This window comes from Anomaloglossus baeobatrachus, chromosome 5 (assembly GCF_048569485.1).
Source record: "Anomaloglossus baeobatrachus isolate aAnoBae1 chromosome 5, aAnoBae1.hap1, whole genome shotgun sequence".
Taxonomy (NCBI): Eukaryota; Metazoa; Chordata; class Amphibia; order Anura; family Aromobatidae; genus Anomaloglossus; species Anomaloglossus baeobatrachus.
The window spans coordinates 423,822,423-423,847,753 of NC_134357.1; the positions used below are offsets into that span (position 1 = coordinate 423,822,423).

The following is a 25,331-nucleotide window of genomic DNA, read 5'->3' on the forward strand; positions in this document are numbered from 1 at the left end:
CTAGGCTACTTGCTGTAGTCATGGTTTTATCAGATTATCATTACAAAACTAGTAAACCTGCTGCCAGGTACTCTTTCATATTAATGAACTCTGTATAACCCCACCCCCTCCACTGACTGGCAGCTTTCTGTGTACACTGTGTAGGCAGAAAGCTGCCAATAGGTGATGTGGGCTGCGTTATACAGAGCTCAGCGGATAACAAAAATTTAAAAACTTACAGCAAAGGTAATGATACATTACTAGAATTAAGGTCACTTTATGCTGCGCTCAGATGGGGTAACGAAATCCTGGTGACAAGATTCCCTTTAAAGAGGAACTTTCAGCAATTTTTCAAATTGAGCTGGTAATAGTGGCTGTTGAGCGAAATAAAAAGTTTGGGGTTTTTTTTCACCTCTGTTGTGGAGCTACTAGCATTCAAAATATTTGGCCCCTAATGAGTTAATTTTCGATAAGTCCAAATGGGTGTTACCAGATAATTTTTCATTTTGGCCGTGTACACGTTGAGCAATCGTAAGCAAGCAGCAACACTCAAAGGAAAGAAGAACTCGCTCCCACCGTAGCTTAGAGCAGGTTTCTCAGTGTGGGATGTAATGATACAGCCCCGATCTCGTGGTCTAGCCTCCTCCATCAGTCAGTGTGGGGGGAGGGGCAGTGCAGCTGAGTTTAGCTGTATATTACAAACCCTTGTATCCGCTCTTAGTGCTGTCACCTCTGCTGTACTGTCCACACTGATTTCACTGCAGAGTGATTACAAGCGGAGTATAAAACACAAGTGTAATGCTGATGCATTTCTTGACTGTTGTGCTGTGTAAGGGGGGTGGCAGTGTTGTGAGAAGAGTAAAGCTGATAGAAGGGTTTGTAATGGGGCACTGCGAAAGTCACTGACCCGTGCAGGAGATCAGATCTGTAGCACCACATCTCACATGCTGAGAATCTTACTCTAATCTAGAGGGGTCGAGTTCTTCTTTCCTTTGTGTGGCTGCCTGCATATGATTTGGTCTGCATCATACAGGGAGAAAAAGGACACACCCCCAGTGAAATCTGTCTGATAGGCACTTGGACTTAATGAAAATTAACTCATTAGGTGCCAAATACTTTTAATGTGTATAGCTCCACAACAGAGAGGCAAACCTAGGGCTCTTCTCCACTTGGGTTTACAAATTCACAGCGACACTCTGCTACTAACGTGAGTCGAGTGTCCAGTGTGTGGTCTGCGTACGGTGTGTGTTTTTTTGTTTTTGTTTTTTTTTTCCTCACATAGCATCCGTATGACATGCGAGCGTCATGCGGGTGCTATGTAAGTGTTTATGCATACCGGGTCAGACTGGCTACCGGAGGAATCTTTAGCAATACCAGTCCTGGCCACGGTTACCTGCACTGAACCCCGGAGCGGTCACCTGAGCTCCAGAAATCAGCCCGGTCTGTCTGTAGCTGTGCTGACCTGAACAGCAATCTCCGGGGAATCAATCACTCGGCGCTCGCTGTTCAGGCTGCACTCTGGAGCTCAGGTGACAGCTCCGGGGTTCAGTGCATGTAACCGCGGCCAGGACTGGTATTACTGGAGATTCCTCCGATAGCCAGTCTGACGCGGTATGCAAGTGTCAAGGATCCGTGTGACATGCATATGCCATCTGTATGACATGCGCATGCCACCCGGATTCTGATTTTTTTTTTTTCTCTCTCGCTCCCATAGGATTGCATGGGGGTGCGAGAGCTGAGACTCTGGGAAATCGCAGCATGCTGCGATTTCACCGAGAGCACGAGACGTGCCGTAAAACATTTAGCAAGAGGACACTGCCTAATTGATTTAACACTGATGCGAGTGTGATCTGATTTTCTATCTGATCGCACTCGCACATAGAAATCGCAAGTGGAGAAGAGCCCTTAAAAACAGAAAATTATTCTGCTCTGCAAGTAGTGTTAAGCTCCTTGCAGAGCCTTCATAAGCCCTGCACTTTGCTCAAACATGTCAACCTTTTCCTGTAGCGTTCCTTTTACATTGAGATGTTTTCTGGCGATCAACAAAGAAAAGAAATGTCCTAAAGCTGACCTGCACGTAACAGTTGTTGGTCAAACCGTTGTTCAGCCAAACCGTCGTTGGTCAAACTGTTGTTCCAAACCTCGCATACACATGCAAACCTGCCTTGACTAAGCACACTTGTGTTCTCAGTTGTGAAAGAAGCTGCTGTCGGACACCTTTTTAATATCTGGCCCTTTCTCTGTATTCCAGGCTTATTTTTAAGGTCTAATAATCTTGTCTCTTCCCCTGTAGACTGGCTGAGGGGGAGCAGGTCTTGTCTGGTGGAGTCCTGAATAAACAAAAGAGCCAGGAGGAGATAGTTACGGAGTTTGGAGACTCTGCCTGCTTTACACTGTCGCTGCTCGGCCATGTATATTGGTAAGCTGGTTCTCCTGTCTGGTCTCTAAATTGTTTTTTGTTTTTTTTAGTTTTTTTAAAATCTGGTTCATCTTTATTTATCAACTAAAATACACAACACAATAACAATGTTTCCCCACAAAGACATTACCGAAAAAGGGAAAAAAACCAATCTGTAACAAACACACAAGTTACATAATAAACAGTGCACCTGCAGGCAATGCCCCACAACATTGAGTCACAAAGTACATATTATTTTCCAATATACTACCCATAATATAAACTACCCAACATCATTAGCAACCATATTCGTTCCAGCAAACGCGTTTTACCCCATTCCAGTAAGTTATCAACCTGTTACGAGGACAAGGATCTGGTCTCCCATACGGTCTTGTAGCAGTGCCGAGGAGGGGAGTCCTGGAGTATCCAACCACGACCCCCCCAGATGTTATAGAACAACTTCAGTGCATTTCTTTTAAGGTATACTGCCCTCTCCAGCCGAAGTACCGTATTAACTCTTTCCCTAAGTTCCCAGATGTCAGGAGGAGCCGGATCCAGCCAGTGGTAGGCCAACAGTTTCCTGGCCTAATAAAAGAGACCTGTAAAACTAATCATCACCGGTGAAGTCAAATCCACCCCTCCTCCAGGAGACCCAGAATACATGTAACAGGTCTTGGCTGTAGACGTAAATTAAAAACTTGCCCAATCAGTTCTAATACTGCCCTCCAGTAGTCTTCAATACTCCCACAGGACCACATCATGTGCATTAGATTAGCATTCTCCTGCCCAAACCTAGGACAAAGATCATCTTTCCAAATCCCTACCTTATGTAATAACTAGGTGTCCTGTACACTCTATACAGTGAGAATAGCTGCGACAGTCGTTGGCCTTCAGATACAGCAAGGCTTGGAGTCTGAGACAGGACCTCATCCCATTGTTTCTCCGTCATAGGGCCTAAGTCACTCCCACTTTTCTCTGGCTTGCAAAGGGAATTTGTTGAGGTACCTGGATAACATCACTGTATACAACCTAGAGATATCGTAGGAGCGGTCAGATGTCAGTAAAAATGTGATTCCGCTCTATACTAATGCCCATATGACGTGTCTGTGGCTCATAGGTGTGTTTGGCGTTCTCTAAATTGTATTGCAGAGAAAACACAATTATATACGCAGCTGTAATAATGAATTATAGTGTCTCCTTATATGTGTAAATCTAAAAATAAGGAGCGCTAGTAGTGTAATACCAGATGGACAGTGTAGTATATAGGAAATATACACTCACCTAATTCAGTTGTGGAAGTCACAACCACTAATACGCATGAGATACTGGCGTCTGCTGCAGCCCCACGTGGATAAACATTCAAAATGGAGTAGAAAAGGGGTTAACGCCGCGCATTAGCCAAATGAAGATGTAGAAATGTTGATGATAAATAACTTTTTATTCCATAGGTCTACGCGTTTCGAGGTGAAACACTCTTCCTCAGGACCAGTACATCAACAAAAGCCCTTTGTTGATGTACTGGTCCTGAGGAAGAGGTTTTCACCTCGAAACGCGTAGCTCTATGGAATAAAGAGTTATTTATCAACATTTCTACATCTTCATTTGGCTGATGTGCGGCGTTAACCCCTTCTCTACTCCATTTTGAGTGTCTACTTATAGCCAGAACCTACACTGTAGACATTGGCACTATCCAAAGAAATGCCATAAATGTATGACAGATGTAAGTCCCAGCTACAGGATTTATCACCATCTCCAGAATGAGGGTCCCCCTAGTGAGGTGGTCTCAGTATCCAGGCAGAGAAGCTAGTAAGAAGCTATGCGTGATCGTGTTCCTGTAAACACCATAGAAGAACATAGAGATCTACACCTGCCCGTGTGCTAGTCACTAAAAATGAGGTGGCTAGCCACCTCTTTACCAAATGAGTCAAGGGATCCCCATTATTAAAGTGGATGTGGAACTCGAACTCCAGCTCTACCAAACTTTGAAGTCAAAACTCCCCAAGTCTATGTGCCCACATAGCAGATTTGTGTGCTGGTTTTCTGCACAAACACTGCATTGTTTGGCAGGAAAAATGCAGCAGAAATAAATGAACTTTATCGTTTTTTTTTTTTTTTTTTCTGGGGGGGGGGTTTCTTGCGGGGTTTTTTTTTTCTTGCGTTTTTGCGTCATAGCGATCGTGGGAGTTCCTGCGCTGTACCCCTGCAATCGCCACCAGGTCTCCAGCTGATGTTAGAGCGGAGACCCGGCTCTCATTGCCAGGAGTGGTGCCGGCGCCACTCCCAGCAGTTTAAACACACCCCAAGTGCTGTGATCAATCGTGATTGCAGCATTCAGAGGCAAGAAGAGGTATCACTAGCTTTCCCTGGCGATCAGGTCCCTGTTATGTGATCACAGGAACCAGATTGCTGCCATGGCAATACTGGGTCGTCACCATGACGACCACAGGTTGCTGAGCTACGGATCGCCTAAGTTTGGTTTCACACATCCGTTTTTTGCCGTCGGGCATGATCCGGCAAAAAAAACTGATGAAACGAATCCGGCGAAAAAACTGATCCTTCGTATCAGTTTTTTACAAACGTTGCTTCCGTTTTTTTAAACGGATCCGTTGTGATATCGAGCATTCTCAGTTCAAAAAACCGGATCCGTTGTTGGATTCCGTGATATGCCGGATGATGATGGATCCAGTACCCATAGGCTTCCATTATACAACATGCTGGATCCGGTGTGGTCCGGTTTATTGCCGGAGACAAAAACATGCTGCGTCTTTTCTGGCAACCGGACGAAGAAATTCGGCTCAATCCGGCTCTAATACAAGTCAATGGGAAATAAAACTGATCCGGCGCCGGATCTGTTTTATCCGCATTTCACCGGATTGTGCCTGACGGCAAAAACCAGATGTGTGAGACCAGCATAACACACCATGCCAGGTGCATGATGTGTGTGGAGAAGTGTCAGTGCTGTGAGTGCAATACTAACAGATATATATGCTCGAGCACTGCAGTGGATTATATCAGATGCAGAAAAAAAGCACAAAGAATTGACATGCTGCTGCTTTTTTCTGCACCAAAATCTGCAACGTGTGCACAGCAAGTCAGGATTCTCATAGACTTTGCTGGGCTGAGTTTTTCCTTGCAGTTTCATTAAAATCTGCAAGAAAAAATGCAGCAAACGCACAGCGTGGGCACACAGCCTAAGAGGACATGAGTATTGTAACCAGACAGACCCTTTTTTTCACAAACAAAATTTTGTTGCCGAAGTTTCAGCAAATGAAAATGTAAATGGTCCATATTGGCAGCAAGCATATAGATTTCTGCCAGCCTTGTGCCACATGTGAACTCGCTCTTATAGCGATCGTTTCTGTAGATATTGAATGGAGGGTGTCTGTTTGTTTATATTTTGGGATCCGATCCAATATGGATGGTGCCCAAATGGACAACCAGTCACAAGATGCATGTATTATGAAGCCAGATTTATCATGTGTTTTATATAGCAGTATCTGCAGCACTTAATTGTATCTGATCTCTTTACAGCAAAACTGATCGTTTGGCCAAAGGATCCGAATGTTACCAAAAGAGCCTTAGTCTAAATCCCTTCCTGTGGTCCCCTTTTGAAGCGTTATGTGAAATAGGTAGGCCTTGCTGAAGAGGTCTTCCCACCTCGCCTGTATAATTACATCTGACAGATCTAGAGTGCTGCTTACTTTCTAGGTCGCTGTGCTGAACCGATATTTACAGGTGTTATCGGTCTTGACAACGTTTGCAATTCTTTATTATTGGTATCTCTAATTTTTCAGTTTATGGTCCGTCTTAAAGCATCCTTTCTGGTTTTTGTTTGTTTTTTTTTCCACCTCCATTTCTTTGATGTATACTGTAGGTGAAAAGCCAGACCCTGAGCAGACCTTCAAACTGACCTCCCTCCAGAACTTTAGTAGCTGCCTGCCGAACACTTGCACATTAATGGTAAACAACCACAACATTATATCCCACAGGCAAACGGACACAGTATTAATGGAGACGCCTCAAGACACTATAGTAAGTGTTCAACTAAAAAATACTCACCTAAGGCTATGTGCGGATGGAAGGAGTTGTGTTTTTGTGTTTGTTTTTGACCACCTAAAAGAAAAGTATTTTTGAAGCAAAAACCAGTTCTTTTCTTAAAGCAGGTTTACAAGAATTTTAATGAGGCATTTTTCAAAACTTGAAGCGGGGTGGACTTTTCATATGAACAGCAGAGATAATTAACATTAAAATGAATAAGAAGAGCCTAACAATTGACAGACTGCATACACCACGTTCTTTAGACACCGGTGCAGCCGCCATGTTTAATAAGGCGAGGCCATGGGTTTTGCCATCATTCTTCCAGCACTTCTGCCGGTGGCGTCTTTCACGCTCGATCCTGCAGTATAGAAAGTGGATGGCTTCCTAGAAGGCGCCTCCCAAAGAAGGAGCATGCCTCTTCTTTTAACATTTCATGGTGTCCAAACCCTGAATCGATAAGATGGAAATGAGCACAGCAATGTCGTTTTGAGGTTGCTGTACATGGTTTGTTTTATGAGGGTCTTTTTCCTCAAGATTCTGCATGCCATTTTTGTGGCCTTTTTATTTAGAGTAGATCAGGGCTGGTTAATGCATGGACATTAAATTCTGGTATAATGGAAAGTTGTACAATGCTTTTTTGTACTTTGTGTTACTCTCCCGCTCTGTTTGCTGACTTTGAATAAGAAACCTACTTATTAACTTTGAGACTGAAAAACTAGAGCAATTAGTACAATTGTATCCAATTTAGGGAATCCTCTGTGAGCTACTGTATTAGGCCCGGGGCCACACGGGGTTATGTGCGATCCTCGCATGACACTCAACTCACGCTTGCAGCACAGCAGGAGCCGAGTGCCATGCGAGGGTCATTGTGACTGTGGTGCGATCAGACCACAGCTGCAAGGGGCGGGACGGTGCTACGGAGGAGAGGGAGAGATTTATCTTCCTCTCTCCTCAGTAACCAGCAACTGTGATTCGCACACTGCTCTCACGTTACACCGGTGTAACACGCGAGCAGTTCGGTGTTTCTCTCGCCCCATAGACTTGTATGGGTGCTAGTGGAACAGGATCACGTTCCACTCGCAGCATGCTGCGACTGTTTTCTTGGTCCGATTAGGGCTGAGAAAATAATCGCTCATGGGAGCGGCCTCATAGAGTAATATTGGTCCGAGTGGAATGAGTTGGTTTGTTTTGTTGTTGTTGTTTTTTTTTGTTTTTTTGTTTTTTTTTCTTATCGCATTCCACTCGCACCGGTTCTCTCACTGTGAGTCCTAGGCCTTAAAGTGCTTTATACTACTGATGTATTTGTGTTTAGTTGTAGATTGTCCAGACTGGATGGTTTTGTTTTTTGTTTTGGTTTTTGTTTTTATTTTAAAAGGGTTATTCTAAGGCTATGTGTCCACGGGAGAATGTAGCTGCGGATTTTTCTGCATCAAAATCCGCAGCTTTCATTATTCGGTCAAATTGTGACAGATTGAAAAAAACCTGATTTCCTTACTATGCAATTTATAAAAAGTTTGACATGTCAGTCATTCAGTTTCACATGCTGTATATGTATAATATGATATGTTTACAATAAAAATAGATTGAACATAAAATCCGCAGCTTTCCCGCAAAATCCGCACCTTTTTAAAGGTGCGGATTTGCCGCAGATTTTTTTTTCCCAATTTTAAAGCCAAAATCCGGATGAAAATCCGCAACAATAATTGACATGTTGGAGATTTTTCCGGACCAAAATCCGCACGAAATCCGCTGCGGAAAAATCCACAGCGTGGGCACAGCATTTCCAAAATGCCGGTCCATAGAAATGGCTGGGAAGTACCTGTGCTACAGATTTTCGGGAATTCCGCGGCTTTTCCGCGAGAAATCCGCGGCAAAATCCGCGCATTTTCCGCAGCGTGGGCACATAGCCTAAGAATCAAAAATGTTCTGGAGGTCCAACTGTTGGCACCCACAGCCATCCCATGAAAGGGTCTCTTGATCCAAAGAACTGGGGCTCTACAGAGCCCGATCATGAATGGACGATTGGTGCGCATGTTCAACCTCCGCTTTATTGATTGCCTGCATTGGGACTGGCGTTGGTAGCCATATTCAGTGCCCGCTATTTACAGCCGTTCCATTAACAATGGATAGAGGAGAGGTTGAACATACATACCTTCCCTCCATTAGACTGGGCTCTGAGGACCTCATTCCTTGTTTCAGAGCCCCATTGTTTGGATCACTTGGGATTCCAATTTGCAATTCTGGTGATATTCCTTTAATTTATTTGTTGCGTGAAGAAGAATGTTCCCATTGTCTAATAGCAAAATGAGATCTTTCAAAATGACGACATTTTGGATGACCATGTAATATGAGTGCACCAGCTCTACTGCAAGGCGATAATACTATGGCAAATGGTATATTTGAAAAGGAAAAAAAAAAAATACACCATATGAGCTTCTTTTCTTTGTCGCTCCATTGGGAGACCCAGACAATTGGGTGTATAGCTTCTGCCTCCGGAGGCCACACAAAGTATTACACTTAAAAGTGTAAACCCCTCCCCTTCTGCCTATACACCCCCCCGTGCATCACGGGCTCCTCAGTTTTTATGCTTTGTGCGAAGGAGGCACACATGCACGCAAGCTCCACAATTTAGTCAGCAGCAGCTGCTGACTATATCGGATGGAAGAAAAGAGGGCCCATAACAGGGCCCCCGGCATGCTCCCTTCTCACCCCACTCTGGTCGGCGGTGCTGTTAAGGTTGAGGTACCCATTGCGGGTACATAGGCAGGAGCCACATGCTGTTTTCCTTCCCCATCCCTTAGGGGCTCTGGGCGAAGTGGGATCCTAACCGGTCTCCAGGCACTGGGACCGTGCTCCCTCCGCAGCCCCTGGGGGAATCTGCTGGACAGGAGCCTGAGTATCGTCAGGGAAGGACCCTGCTACTATGAGGTACTCTGTAAGTCCCCTTGGGGACGGCGCATAGAGCGCCTGTGTTATGCACGCTGCAGCAGCTGCTGGGTGTGTTAGTGCGCCGGGACTACCGCGCTGACCGCGCTTGTTTGCCGGCCGCGCTTATAACTTTACTCCCCGGCTTTTGCGGCCTAGTACCGCATACTCCCGCCCCCGGGCCTGCCAGTCAGGGGAAGGGCGGGACGCTGCACTGGACGTCAGCGCTGAGGGCTGGAGCATACTTAGTATCCTCCCCCCCCCTCACTGAGCACCGTGGGGCACCAGATTCCCGCACTTTCTAAGGCACGCCCACGGCCCCCTCCTCCCCACAGAACGCTGGCAGCCATTCCTATCAGCACTTCTGACGCTGGAGAGGAGAGACAACACAGCTCTGGGAGGCCCAGGCAGGGAATCTGGTGGTCACACAACCGCTGCGGGCGGTCGGTAAGCCGCACCTGTTACTAGGTGCTGGCCCCCCTGGGTGCCGAAGTGTATATTTATAGGCTTATATTCTATACATTTACTCTGTACGGCCGCACTGCTTGTTTTTGGCTATATACCCTCCCTGATTGTACTCAGAGGAGACAACAGCATGTCGTCCGCAAAAAGCAAGGGTGCCAAGGCACAGGCTTACTTTGCAACCTGTACCTCATGTGCGGCTATGCTACCTGCAGGTTCCACCTACCCTCATTGTGTGCAATGCTCGGCCCCTGTGACACTCACTCAGCCGGAGCCTCAGCCACTGGTGGCCCAGGTTGAACCACCTGCTGCCACTGTCCAGGTGACAGGGACGGAGTTTGCAGTATTCGCTGACAAACTTTCTGAGTCTATGGATAAATGGTCTGCTAAGATACTAGAAGCCTTGCAGTCCAGACCGGTAACACAGGCCCCGGGCACTGTTGAATCATTGACCCCAGGCCCCCCTCGGTTGGAGCAGCAAAGTGCTCCTGGGGCGACTCATAGGTCCCACGGTGAGGTCTCCGACACGGACCGCAGTCCCAGACCGCCTAAGCGGGCTCGCTGGGAGCTTCCCTCGACTTCATCACACTGCTCAGGGTCTCAGCAGGAGGACTCTCTAGAGGATGAAGCGGAGGTGGCAGATCAGGACTCTGATCCTGACGCCGCTCTCAACCTGGATACACCTGAAGGGGACGCCATAGTAAATGACCTTATAGCGTCCATCAATCAGGTGTTGGATCTTTCTCCCCCAGCTCCTCTGATGGAGGAGTCAGCTTCTCAGCAGGAGAAATTCCATTTTAGGTTTCCCAAACGTACAATGAGTGCGTTTCTGGATCACTCCGACTTCAGAGATGCAGTCCAGAAACACCGAGCTTTTCCAGATAAGCGCTTTTCTAAGCGCCTTAAGGACACACGTTATCCCTTCCCCCCTGACGTAGTCAAGGGTTGGGCTCAGTGTCCCAAGGTGGATCCTCCTGTCTCTAGATTGGCGGCTAGATCCATAGTTGCAGTGGCAGATGGGGCATCACTCAAGGATGCCACTGACAGGCAGATAGAGCTCCTGTTGAAATCCATCTATGAAGCTATAGGCGCGTCTTTTGCTCCGGCATTCGCAGCCGTATGGGCACTCCAAGCTATCTCAGCTTGTCAGTCTGAGATTAATGCGGTCACACGTGCCTCTACTCCGCAGGTTGTGTCTTTAACCTCTCAGGCGTCGCGTTTGCGTCCTACGCCATGAATGCTGTCCTGGACTCTGCGAGCCGTACGGCGGTAGCATCCGCCAATTCGGTGGCAGTCCGCAGGGCCATGTGGCTACGTGAATGGAAGGCAGACTCTGCTTCCAAAAAGTTCTTAACCGGTTTGCCATTTTCTGGCGACCGCCTGTTTGGCGAGCGATTGGATGAAATCATTAAACAATCCAAGGGAAAGGACTCATCCTTACCCCAGTCCAAACCAAACAGACCTCAACAACGGAAGGTACAATCGAGGTTTCGGTCCTTTCGGCCCGCGGGCAGGTCTCAATTCTCCTCGTCCAACAGGCCACAGAAGGGTCAGAGGAACTCCGATGCATGGCGGTCTAAGTCACGTCCTAAGAAGACCGCCGGAGGAACCGCTCCCAAAGCGGCCTCCTCATGACTTTCGGCCTCCTCAAACCGCATCCTCGGTCGGTGGCAGGCTCTCCCGCTTTTGCGACGCCTGGTTGCCACATGTCCAAGACCGATGGGTGCGAGACATTTTGTCTCACGGTTACAGGATAGAGTTCAGCTCTCGTCCTCTGACTCGTTTCTTCAGAACATCTCCGCCCCCCGAGCGAGCTGATGCTCTTCTTCAGGCGGTGAGCACTCTGAAGGCAGAAGGAGTGGTGATCCCTGTTCCCCTTCAGCAACGGGGCCACGGTTTTTACTCCAACTTGTTTGTGGTGCCAAAAAAGGACGGATCTTTCCGTCCCGTTCTGGACCTAAAACTGCTCAACAGACACGTGAAAACCAGGCGGTTCCGGATGGAATCTCTCCGCTCCGTCATCGCCTCAATGTCCCAAGGAGACTTCCTAGCATCAATCGACATCAAGGATGCTTATCTCCACGTCCCGATTGCACCAGAGCATCAGCGCTTCCTGCGTTTCGCCATAGGGGACGAACACCTTCAGTTCGTGGCACTGCCTTTCGGCCTGGCGACAGCCCCACGGGTCTTCACCAAGGTCATGGCAACAGTGGTAGCAGTCCTACACTCTCAGGGACACTCGGTGATCCCTTACTTAGACGATCTGCTTGTCAAGGCCCCCTCTCAAGTGGCATGCCAACACAGCCTGAATATTGCTCTGGAGACTCTCCAGAGATTCGGGTGGATCATCAATTTCCCAAAGTCAAAACTGACACCGGCCCAATCACTGACATATCTCGGCATGGAGTTTCATACTCTCTCAGCGATAGTGAAGCTTCCGCTGGACAAACAGCATTCACTACAGACAGGGGTGCAATCTCTCCTTCGAGTCCAGTCGCACCCCTTGAGGCGCCTCATGCACTTCCTAGGGAAGATGGTGGCAGCAATGGAGGCAGTTCCTTTTGCGCAGTTTCATCTGCGTCCACTTCAATGGGACATTCTCCACAAATGGGACAGGAAGTCGACGTCCCTCGACAGGAACGTCTCCCTTTCTCGGGCAGCCAAGGCATCCCTTCAGTGGTGGCTTCTTCCCACTTCGTTGTCGAAAGGGAAATCCTTCCTACCCCCATCCTGGGCGGTGGTCACGACGGACGCGAGTCTGTCAGGGTGAGGAGCGGTCTTTCTCCACCACAGGGCTCAGGGTACCTGGACTTAGCCAGAGTCCTCCCTTCAGATCAATGTTCTGGAGATAAGGGCAGTGTATCTAGCCCTAAAGGCGTTCCAGCCGTGGCTGGAAGGCAGGCAGATCCGAATTCAGTCGGACAACGCGACGGCGGTGGCATACATCAAGCACCAAGGCGGCACACGCAGTCGGCAAGCCTTCCAGGAAGTCCGGCGGATTCTGCTGTGGGTGGAAGCCACAGCCTCCACCATCTCCGCAGTTCACATCCCGGGCGTAGAAAACTGGGAAGCAGACTTTCTCAGTCGCCAGGGCATGGACGCAGGGGAATGGTCTCTTCACCCGGACGTGTTTCAAGAGATCTGTTGCCGCTGGGGGAAGCCGGACATCGACCTAATGGCGTCCCGGCACAACAACAAGGTCCCGGCATTCATGGCACGTTCTCAAGATCACAGAGCTCTGGCGGCAGACGCATTAGTTCAGGATTGGTCGCAGTTTCAACTGCCTTATGTATTTCCTCCTCTGGCACTGCTGCCCAGAGTGTTACGCAAGATCAGGTCCGACTGCCGCCGCGCCATCCTCGTCGCTCCAGACTGGCCGAGGAGGTCGTGGTACCCGGATCTGTGGCATCTCACGGTGGGCCAACCGTGGGCACTACCAGACCGACCAGACTTGCTGTCTCAAGGGCCATTTTTCCATCTGAATTCTGCGGCCCTCAACCTGACTGTGTGGCCATTGAGTCCTGGATCCTAGCGTCTTCAGGGCTATCTCAAGAGGTCATTGCCACTATGAGACAGGCCAGGAAACCAACGTCCGCCAAGATCTACCACAGGACGTGGAGGATCTTCTTATCCTGGTGCTCTGATCAGGGTTTTACTCCCTGGCCATTTGCCTTGCCCACTTTTCTGTCCTTCCTTCAATCCGGAATGGAAAAGGGTTTGTCTCTTGGCTCCCTTAAGGGACAAGTCTCGGCGCTCTCTGTGTTTTTTCAAAAGCGCCTAGCCAGGCTTTCACAGGTACGCACGTTCCTGCAGGGGGTTTGCCACATAGTCCCTCCTTACAAGCGTCCGCTAGAACCCTGGGATCTGAACAGGGTGCTAACGGCTCTTCAGAAACCACCTTTCGAGCCAATGAGGGATATTTCTCTTTCACGCCTTTCGCAGAAAGTGGTCTTCCTAGTGGCAGTCACATCACTTCGGAGAGTGTCTGAGCTAGCAGCGCTGTCATGCAAAGCCCCCTTCCTGGTGTTTCACCAGGACAAGGTGGTTCTGCGTCCGGTTCCGGAATTTCTCCCTAAGGTGGTATCCCCTTTTCATCTCAATCAGGATATCTCCTTACCTTCTTTTTGTCCTCATCCAGTTCACCAATGTGAAAAGGATTTGCACTTGTTAGATCTGGTGAGAGCACTCAGACTCTACATTTCTCGTACGGCGCCCCTGCGCCGCTCGGATGCGCTCTTTTGTCCTTGTCGCTGGCCAGCGTAAAGGGTCGCAGGCTTCCAAGTCAACCTTGGCTCGGTGGATCAAGGAACCAATTCTTGAAGCCTACCGTTCTTCTGGGCTTCCGGTTCCCTCAGGGCTGAAGGCCCATTCTACCAGAGCCGTGGGTGCGTCCTGGGCTTTGCGGCACCAGGCTACGGCTCAGCAGGTGTGTCAGGCGGCTACCTGGTCAAGCCTGCACGCTTTCACGAAACACTATCAGGTGCATACCTATGCTTCGGCAGATGCCAGCCTAGGTAGGCGAGTCCTTCAGGCGGCGGTTGCCCACCTGTAGGAAGGGGCCGTTTTTACGGCTCTATTACCGAGGTATTATTTTACCCACCCAGGGACTGCTTTTGGACGTCCCAATTGTCTGGGTCTCCCAATGGAGCGACAAAGAAGGGAATTTTGTTTACTTACCGTAAATTCCTTTTCTTCTAGCTCCAATTGGGAGACCCAGCACCCGCCCCTGTTCCCTTCGGGCTGTTGTTCTTTGTGTACACATGTTGTTCATGTTGAATGGTTTTCAGTTCTCCGAACATCCTTCGGATTGAATTTACCTTAGACAAATTTATAAGTTTCCTCCTTCCTGCTTTTGCACCAAAACTGAGGAGCCCGTGATGCACGGGGGGGTGTATAGGCAGAAGGGGAGGGGTTTACACTTTTAAGTGTAATACTTTGTGTGGCCTCCGGAGGCAGAAGCTATACACCCAATTGTCTGGGTCTCCCAATTGGAGCTAGAAGAAAAGGAATTTACGGTAAGTAAACAAAATTCCCTTCTTTTATTTTTCTTGCTTTATTTCTATAGCTTAAACAGTAATGTGTTAACCCTTTAATGACCTCCACCGTACGTGTACAATGCATGTCAGAAGTGAGTGTATGGGTACGGTTCCACTCGCATATAGTTTCTGATGCAGGAGCATCGGAAGTGATCTGCTAATTACCCTCTGCTGCGAGTGTCAGCCGAGGGTCATGCGACTGTGATCCGATCTTGCGATTGTATCACAACTGCGGGGTAAAGGGAGGGAGCACTTTCTCCCCATCTCCTCCGTTGTCTGTCTCTGCGTGTATCGCACTGCACTTGCATGTATGGGGGTGCGTGGGCCAAGACTCACTGCCAAATGCAGCATGCTACGATTCATTTCTTAAGCTGCTATAGCATGAGAAGTCAATCGCAGATGAACACTGCCCCATAGCTTTGCACTGGTGCGAGTACAATCTGATGTTTTATCGGATTGCACTCGTCCATGGAAAACACAAGTGAAACCGTATCCTAAGGAGCAGGCTCATGGTATGAGCTCACTCCATACCTTGCAGGTAATGGCTGTGTGTTACACCGGGACCTGCCACTAAAATGCAGGTTGAGTTCTGCCTGCAATTTTCCTGTGAAATCCCACTGTCGAATTCTTGACAGCAGGATTTAACTCGCGACAGTATGGGGGCATGCCATTTTCAGCTCCCATCGGCACGTCCGTGACTTGATCACGGGTCGCTGTTGCATTATGTAACTATAACAACAGTAGGGAGTCTGCTGAAGATATCAATGCTTGTCATAGCAGAGCTCCTTTGAAACCCTGCCTGTGGCCGGGCTTCAAAGGAGACTGTGATTTCCACTATATACAGCAATACTATGCCATTGCTGTACATGGCACAAGTAATCAGGTAAAAGTAAAGAGAAAAAAAAACGCCCTTTTTTGTCCCATTAAAAATTAAGATAAAAAAATACACGTTTTATCTTCGCTTTCAGAAAAGTCCAATAAATTAAAATTTAGTGATACGCAAGCACTACCATGCGTGGGTGCGCCGTACTCGAAACAAGCACCCGAGCATGGTAGTGCTAGTGCATCACTAATCAAAATATAAAAATGATTGGGTTAATCAGTAAACCAAAAAACAACATTTGAAGAATGCCAAAATTAGGTTTTTTGGGGGGCTCTGTAATATCACAAAAAATACTGTAACAAATAATCAAAACTTAATATCTGTCCCAAAATGATATCTATAAAAACAGTCTCTTCCCTCGAAAAATAAGCCATCACACAGCTCCATCGACCGAAAAATTAAAACGTTACGGGTCTTGGAAAAAGGCGACCCACCCCCTCAAATTTATTTATTTTTTTTTTTTTACTAATAAAAAAATTAAAGCTTTGCTATCTCTGTAATCGTACTGATGAGAAACCTCATATTGTAAGTTCATTTTGACTATAAAATATACACCATAAAAACAACTGCCGAAAAATCATGTCAGAATTGTTTGGTTTTTTGCTTTTTTTCACAATTTCTCCACACTTGGATTTTTTTTTTTTTACCCCGTTTTTCCAGTACACCAGATGGAAACTTGAATGGTGTGGTTCAAAAGTACATCTCTTCTCACGAAAAAACAAGCCCTCATGTCTGCGGAGAAAAAAAAATAAAATGGCTCTGATAAAAACGAAAACACAAAAATGGAAATTGGCCATGTCGTGAAAGGGTTAACTGCAAAATAACTTTTCATCCTTCTATTAGTAGCTCTGGTTGTCCACACTGCTCACTGTTAGGATCCTCTGAGATTGCTGCCGAGAACAGGCGGTCACATGATCACTATTAGTAAGCAAGACTCCGCACATCTGGTCGAAATCTGACCGGAAGTATTCATAGTTTGGCCTAGTGGTCACATGACCGTTTAGTCTCGGCAGCAATACCAGAGATACCTGACAGCGTGTTCTATGGATTCAGAAGTCTACAGACTTTTACCAGAAGAATGGACAATCCCTTTTAACTATTGTTCCTATGTTTATCTCTTAAAGGAACTTAATAGATTAAATCTGGAATCCTCCAATGTAAAATACTCCTTGAACTCGGACTCCTCAATGTCCTACATAGACCCTGCAGTTATCTCCCCAGACTCCTTACCTTTGGGGACAGGTTCCTCTATCTTGGTGAAACAGGCACAGAATAAACCAAAGAGTGGGCGCAGCCTGTTAGGAGGGCCAACGGCTCTGAGCCCGCTCACACCCAGGTAAAGTGTTTTTGTGTTCTCACCTATAGTGGATTCTGTACTTTCTGCTGAGTATCTAATTCTATTGTTTTGCCAGTTTTGGAATTTTACCACTAGAAACGCCTAGCCCGGGTGATGGGTCATACTTACAGACCTATAACTCCTCCTGCGTCCTTGATGTGCCATCTTCTGGAACTTCTGCTAAAAAGGTCTGTTTTGCTTCTTCATATTAATAACACACTATTATGTCAGTCTTTGCTCCTTTGAATTATTGCTCATTTGTTCCTTACGGTTTCCTTGCAGACTGTTGCCAGAATCAGCCAAGCAGGAACAAAGTCAGTGTTCTCACAGAGCGGCAACAGTCGGGACATGACCCCTGTGCTCCTCGTACAGACTCAGGGTTCTGGACCCCAGACTAGGTATGAATATTATCAAAAGCTCACTAAGGAAAACTACCTTATACCACCTTACTGACTAAACAGCCCTAAGGTTTTATCAGATTTTTCATCCATTTAGCTTGCATCTTCTGGCATAGGAAAATTGAGTTTTTTTCCCTCACCCTATGACGGCACCCTTATATCGTGGTGCCGTCTTGGGTTCGGAAAAAACACATTACCGGTAAGTAATTACGTATTTTTCCCTCACCCTATGACTGCACCACGATATAAGGGTGTTGTCATGGGTTCGGAAAAAACACATTACCGGTAAGTAATTACGTATTTTGCTTAGCGTTGCGCTTGGTTTGCCTCATGTCTTTCACTACTCTGAATGCTGGGGGGGTCTGGAGATCACACACTGTCCAGGCTGCAGCTCAACAAGTGCTGTAGTAGACCGTTTGCGTGTTTCCTATACATAGTCTAAAGGCTGCTTTACACGCTGCGACATCGCTCAAGCGATCTCATTGGGGTCAAGGAATTTGTGACGCACATCCGGCCGCTTTAGCATGTGACACCTATGAGCGATTTTGAATTGTCGCAAAAATGGTCAAAATCGCTCATCGGTGACATACCCCCCTATTCTCGAATATCGCTGCTGCTCTGTGTACGAAGTAGTTCGTCGCTCCTGCGGCAGCACACATTGCTATGTGTGACGCCGCAGGAGCGAGGAACCTCACCTTACCTGCGGCCGGCCGCAATGAGGAAGGAAGGTGGTGGGCGGGATGATACGTCCCGCTCATCTCCGCCCATCTGCTTCTATTGGGCGGCGGTTCGGTGACGTCGCTGTGACGCTGAACGAACCGCCCCCTTTGAAAAGCGGTTCGCCGGTCACAGCGACGTCGCAGAGCAGTATGTGCGTGTGACGCTGCCGTAGCGATAATGTTCGCTACGGCATCGATCAGACGATATCGCATGTACGATGGGGGCGAGTGCTTTCGCGCTCAACATCGCTAGCGATGTAGCATGTAAAGCGGCCTTAATGTGACTCTGCTGCACAGTTGTCATGGCCAGCTTCGGTTGTCACACGGTGGCACCATGGATATTCCTTGAAATGGCATTGTTCATGAAAGTAGAAGATGAAGAGGAATTTCACCTTCCAGCACAACTATGACTCGAAGTATACCACCAAATCTACAAATAAATGACTTTTCGAGAAGATCAAAGTTTTTGGAATTGTCCAGCCAGAGCTATACACAACAGATGCCCTCTCAATCTGACATGTGTAGCTGGGACAAAGTTTGGCAATTTTAAAGGGAACCTGTCACCAGTTTGGGGTCTATAAGCTGCGGCCACCACCACTGGGCTTTTATTTGCAGCAGTCTAACATGCTGTATATAAGAGCACAGGCCGCTGTGAGAACATAATCTATATATATAATTGCCTTATTCTGTCTGTCTGTCTGTCTGTCTGTCATGCTCCGAAATTGTGTCCTTACGGTGACACAAAGCTGATTGGCCGCTGGGCTCGCCATGGCCCCGCCCCCCCACACGGATTGGCCTCTCGCCCCGGCTCTCTGCAGGCCCCGCCCCCCCTCACGCAATGCACGCTCGCTCTGGCCCAACTGACACGGAGCCGCGACTCCCAGGTGAGTACACACACACACATCAGATCACACTCACTCTCACACACACCTCACACATCACATCCACACACTCACAACATCCTGGGATATCGCTTGCTTCTACACCGGCTCCGTCAGGATCCCAGCAGCGCCACACATAACCTTGCGATGCTGGTATCTTGACGGAGGCCGTGAAAGCTGGTAACCATTATACACATCGGGTAACTAAGGTCCCTTAGTTACCCGATGTGTATCATAGTTACCAGTGTACACCGGCTCACACTCACTCTCACACACACCTCACACACACATCACATCGCATCCACACATCAAGGTCCTGCAGCGGCGGAAAATACAGACACATAACAGCACACACATACACAGACACAAATCAGATCACACTCACTCTCACACACACATCACATCGCATCCACATACTCACAACATCCTGGGATATCGCTTGCTTCTCGGCGGCGATACTGTGCTGTGAGCTTACAGGACCTGCGGGAGGATCACATGGCCAGAAGCATGTGATACCTCCGGATGTTGTGAGTATAAGCGCGTATGTGCGATATCGTCAGTGTCTGTGTGTGTGAGTGGATGCGATCGGGTGTGTGTGAGTGGATGCGATCGGGTGTGTGTGAGTGGATGCGATCGGGTGTGTGTGAGTGGATGCGATCGGGTGTGTGTGAGTGGATGCGATCGGGTGTGTGTGAGTGGATGCGATCGGGTGTGTGTGAGTGGATGCGATCGGATGTGTGAGTGTCGGCAGAGGAGCACGGCGTGCTGCAGGAGGCTGGGAGCAGAGAGGCTGATCATGGGGAAGGCTGGGAGGAGAGAGGCTGATGCTGGGGGAGGCTGGGAGGGGGAGGCTGGGACGAGGGAGGCTGATGCTTGGGGAGGCTGATGCTGGGGGAGGCTGGAAGGAGAGAGGCTAATGCTGGTGGAGGCTGATGCTTGGGGAGGCTGATGCTGGGGGAGACTGGGAGGGGAAGGCTGATGCTGAGGGAGGCTGGGAGGAAGGAGGCTGGGAGGAGAGAGGCTGATCCTGGGGAAGGCTGGGAACGGGAGGCTGATGCTGAGGGAGGCTGGAAGGAGAGAGGCTGATGCTGGGGGAGGCTGGAAGGAGAGAGGCTGATGCTGGGGGAGACTGGGAGCGGAAGGCTGATGCTGAGGGAGGCTGGGAGGGGGAGGCTGGGAGGAAGGAGGCTGGGAGGAGAGAGGCTGATCCTGGGGAAGGCTGGGAATGGGAGGCTGATGCTGAGGGAAGCTGGAAGGAGAGAGGCTGATGCTGGGGGAGGCTGGAAGGAGAGAGGCTGAGGCTGGGAGGAGAGAGGCTGATGCTGGGGAAGGCTGATGCTGAGGGAGGCTGGGAGGGGAAAGCTGATGCTGGGGAAGGCTGGGAGGACGGAGGCTGGGAGGAGAGAGGCTGATCCTGGGGAAGGCTGGGAGGAGAGAGGCTGATCCTGGGGAAGGCTGGGAGGAGAGAGGCTGATCCTGGGGAAGGCTGGGAGAGGAAGGCTGATGCTGGAGGAGGCTGGAAGGAGAGAGGCTGATGCTGGCGGAGGCTGATGCTGGGGGAGGCTGGAAGGAGAGAGGCTGATGCTGGTGGAGGCTGATGCTTGGGGAGGCTGGGAGAGGGAGGCTGATGCTGAGGGAGGCTGGGAGGAGGGAGGCTGGGAGAGGTAGGCTGAGAGAAGAGAGGCTGATGCGCGCGCGCACACACACACACACACACACCACACCACACCACACCACACCACACCACACCACACCACACCACACCACACCACACCACACCACACCACACCACACCACACCACACCACACCACACCACACCACACCACACCACACCACACCACACCACACCACACCACACCACACCACACCACACCACACCACACACACACACACACACACACTGGGAACCACAAACAACTGCCCTACACAGACACCCACACACACAGACAACGCTGCACACACACAACACCCAACACACAAACACCGCGGCACACACAAATATACGCACATACCGCACAACACACACATTGCACAAAACATACCTCCCCCCAAAACACACCACACACACACAAACCGCGCAACACACACACACAACGCTACAGACACACAGCGCTCCACAAACAACGCAACACACATACAACACCGCTCTCACCCCCCGTCACACCCAGACAACACCCAGAACATGTACAGCGCCTACACAAACACTTGGTAACTACACACAACAACATCCCTGCGTAGAATCGGGCCACCTTCTAGTCACTTTATAATCACCTAGAAGGTCGCTCCGATGCAGACTGGTCGAATGGGCGTCTTTGTTCTCCGGGATCGGCGCCTCCTCTTTCGGCCAACTTTGTTCTCCTTCTCCTGAAGCCGGCATGCATGACACGTCCTAAGTCATACACACTCGCCGACACTCAGGTCCTGTGTAGGCGCACTTTGATCTGCCCTGCGCAGGCCAGATCAAAGTATTGTAGTGCGCCTGCGCAGGACCTTAATACCGGCCTGTGTGCATGACTTAGGACATCAGCCTCAGAAGCAGGAGAACCAAGATGGCTGAAAGAGGAGGCGCTGGTCCCAGAGAACGGAGACGCCCAAATGACCAGTCTGCAATGGAGCGACCTTCTAGGTGAGTATTATAAAGTGCTTTTTATGTTCTACACAGCGGCCTGGGCTCTTATATACAGCATATTAGAATGCTGTATATAGGAGCCCACCGTTGGTGGCCGCAGCTTATAGGCCCTAAATCTGGTGACAGGTTCTCTTTAAATGTGCCATGCTGATGGTGTCCACCCAAGAAACTCAAGGGGTACTTCAACAAACTATTAGTTTAAAGGTGTGCTTATTTAAGCAACCATATTTGCTTAATTCTTTTTAAATCTATTCGGGAGGAAAAAGAAAACACAGAAAATGTTTTTTTTTTTTTTTTTTTTTACTGTTTAATTGCACAGAATATGGGGACATTAAAGTGACTGACATTATTCCAGCGGGTTTTTTTTTTTGGTTTTTTTTTTCAGCACTGGAGTGGAGTTTTAAATCTAAGTCCCCTGTCATATACCGTACTCAACTTCCAGCATCTTCACAGTTTACAGACACCGCTCCGATCCCCCAACGATATCTTGGGCCCATAACTCCTGGCAGGAAGTTAGGTTACGTCACAACCTCTCAATGCAACTCTGAGAGACAGAACGAGCCTCTCATAGACTTGTATTGAGTTGTGCCCTCCAGGCCATTACATGTAAGACTCTATTCACACTTCAGTATTTGGATGCCAAAGCCAGGTGTGAAATTTACTGATGAAAGCTATAATTGAAAGATTGACACCTGTTCTCTGTTCTGGATACACTCCTGGTTTTGGCATACGATTGTTGATTCACATATTGAGGTGAATGAGGCCTAACACTGTAGCAGCCGGCAGGTCACAAATCGCCGTAAACAAACTGTGCAGAGGCGATAGAAGATGAAGCCGCTGGAGGGTGAGTATATGGCAGGGGGCAGCACCACTCCAGTGCAATAAAAAAAACAAAAAACTATTCCTGTGCTGAGATCTTATATATGTGCCCCTGCTCTGTACTGTGTAATGGCCGTGTCTGATCATACCACATCTCCTGGGCCGGGGAGAAAGCAAGAGTAGAAAGACATTACAGCAGGGGATCATAGCAGATTTTTTTTGCGAGGTTAAATATTTCCCTGCCTGCTTTTTAAAATATATTTCTTTGTCGCTCCATTGGGAGACCCAGACAATTGGGTGTATAGCTATGCCTCCGGAGGCCACACAAAGTATTACACTAAAAGTGTAAAGCCCCTCCCCTTCTGCCTATACACCCCCCGTGCTCCCACGGGCTCCTCAGTTTTCATGCTTTGTGCGAAGGAGGCAGACATCCACGCATAGCTCCACAGCTTAGTCAGCAGCAGCTGCTGACGATGTCGGATGGAAGAAAAGAGGGCCCATAACAGGGCCCCCAGCATGCTCCCTTCTCACCCCACTCTTGTCGGCGGTGTTGTTAAGGTTGAGGTATCCATTGCGGGTACGGAGGCTGGAGCCCACATGCTGTTTTCCTTCCCCATCCCCTTTAGGGCTCTGGGTGAAGTGGGATCCTAATCGGTCTCCAGGCACTGAGACCGTGCTCCATCCACAGCTCCTGGGGACTCTGCTGGATAAGGAGCCGAGTATCGTCAGGGACAAGGCCCTGCTACTTTGAGGTACTCTGTGTCCCCGTGGGGACCGCGCACAGAAACACTCCAGCATTGCTGGGTGTGTTAGTGCGCCGGGGACCGCAGCGCTGACCGCGCTTGTGCCATCACACACTGCAGCGTGGCTGGGTGTGTTAGTTTACTGGGGACTACCGCGCTGACCGCGCGCTGCCATTTCACACTGCAGCGCGGCTGGGAATGTTAGTACGCCGGGGACTACCGCGCCGACCGCGCTTATACGCCGGCCGCGCTTATAACTCTAGTCCCCGGCTTTTGCGGCCTAGTCTCACTCTTTTTTCCCGCCCCCAGGCCTGCCAGTCAGGGGAAGGGCGGGACGCTGTACAGGACGTCAGCACTGGGGCTGGAACATGCTTTGCATACTCCACCCCCCTCACTGTGCACAGTGGGGCACCAGATTCCCGCACTTTCTAGGGCACGCCCACGGCCCCCTCCTCTCCTCAGGACGCCGGCAGCCATTCCTGTCAGCTCTTCTGACGCTGGAGAGGGGAGACAAGCTCGGGGAGACCCAGGCAGGGATTCTGGTGACCACACAACCGCTTTGAGCGGGCGGTAAGCAGCACCTGAGGTGCTGGCCCCACTAGTGCAGAAGTGTACTTATAGATTATATGATTATAGGCTATACTTTACACTGTATGGTGCACGGTTGATTTTTGGCTATATACCCTCCTGGATTGCTCAGAGGAGACAACAGCATGTCGTCCACAAGAAGCAAGGGTGCCAAAGCACAGGCTTACTATGCTGACTGCGCCGCGTGTACGGCTATACTGCCGGCAGGTTCCACTGACCCTCATTGTGTGCAATGCTCGGCCCCTGTGGCACTTACTCAGCCGGAGCCTCTGCTAAGGGTGGGCCAGGGGGAACCACCTGCTAACACTGTCCAGGTGACATGGACGGAGTTTGCAGTTTTTACTGAAAGACTTTCTGAGACTATGGCTAAGATATTAGAAGCCTTGCAATCCAGACCGGTATCTCAGACCATGGGCACTGTGGAATCATTGCTCCCTGGTCCCCCTCAGTTGGAACAACAATGTCCTCCCGGGGTGTCTCATAGATCCCAGGGTGAGGTCTCTGACACGGACCGCAGCCCCAGACCGCCTAAGCGAGCTCGCTGGGAAATTCCCTCGACATCATCACATTGTTCAGGGTCTCAGCGGGAGGACTCTCTGTATGATGAAGCGGAGGTAGCTGATCAGGATTCTGATCCTGAGGCCGCTCTCAACCTTGATACTCCTGATGGGGACGCCATAGTGAATGATCTTATCGCGTCCATCAATCAAATGTTGGATATTTCTCCCTCAGCTCCTCCAGTAGAGGAGTCAGCTTCTCAGCAGGAGAAATTCCGTTTCAGGTTTCCCAAGCGTACAACGAGTATGTTTCTGGACCACTCTGACTTCAGAGAGGCAGTCCAGAAACACCGAGCTTGTCCAGATAAGCGTTTTTCCAAGCGCCTTAAGGATACACGTTATCCCTTCCCCCCTGACGTGGTCAAGGGCTGGACTCAGTGTCCCAAGGTGGATCCTCCAATCTCCAGACTGGCGGCTAGATCCATAGTTGCAGTTGAAGATGGGGCTTCACTCAAGGATGCCACTGACAGACAGATGGAGCTCTGGTTGAAATCCATCTATGAAGCTATCGGCGCGTCTTTTGCTCCAGCATTCGCAGCCGTATGGGCACTCCAAGCTATCTCAGCGGGTCAAGCGCAAATTGACGCACTCACACGTACGTCTGCGCCACAAGTGGCGTCCATAAACTCTCAAACGTCGGCATTTGCGTCCTACGCTATTAATGCTGTCCTGGACTCTGCGAGCCGTACGGCGGTTGCAGCCGACAATTCGGTGGCAATACGCAGGGCCTTGTGGCTACGGGAATGGAAGGCAGATTCGGCTTCCAAAAAGTGCTTAACCAGTTTGCCATTTTCTGGCGACCGTTTGTTTGGTGAGAGATTGGATGAAATCATCAAACAATCCAAGGGAAAGGAAACATCCTTACCCCAGGCCAAACCAAACACACCCCAACAGAGGAGGGGACAGTCGAGGTTTCGGTCCTTTCGGGGTGCGGGCAGG

General features: G+C 49.3%; 1 protein-coding gene across 3 annotated transcripts in view; it reads left to right on the forward strand.

Moving 5' to 3' along the window:
- Positions 1-25,331, forward strand: part of CDC27 (cell division cycle 27) — a 155,995-nt gene that overhangs the window by 32,661 nt on the left and 98,003 nt on the right. For all 3 annotated transcript variants that reach the window (XM_075350303.1, XM_075350304.1, XM_075350305.1), the window contains exons 4-9: positions 2,273-2,398; positions 5,909-6,006; positions 6,252-6,409; positions 16,846-17,057; positions 17,134-17,245; positions 17,340-17,455. In XM_075350303.1, coding sequence (XP_075206418.1) covers positions 2,273-2,398; positions 5,909-6,006; positions 6,252-6,409; positions 16,846-17,057; positions 17,134-17,245; positions 17,340-17,455 — 822 coding nt within the window. The remainder of the gene's footprint in view (positions 1-2,272; positions 2,399-5,908; positions 6,007-6,251; positions 6,410-16,845; positions 17,058-17,133; positions 17,246-17,339; positions 17,456-25,331) is intronic.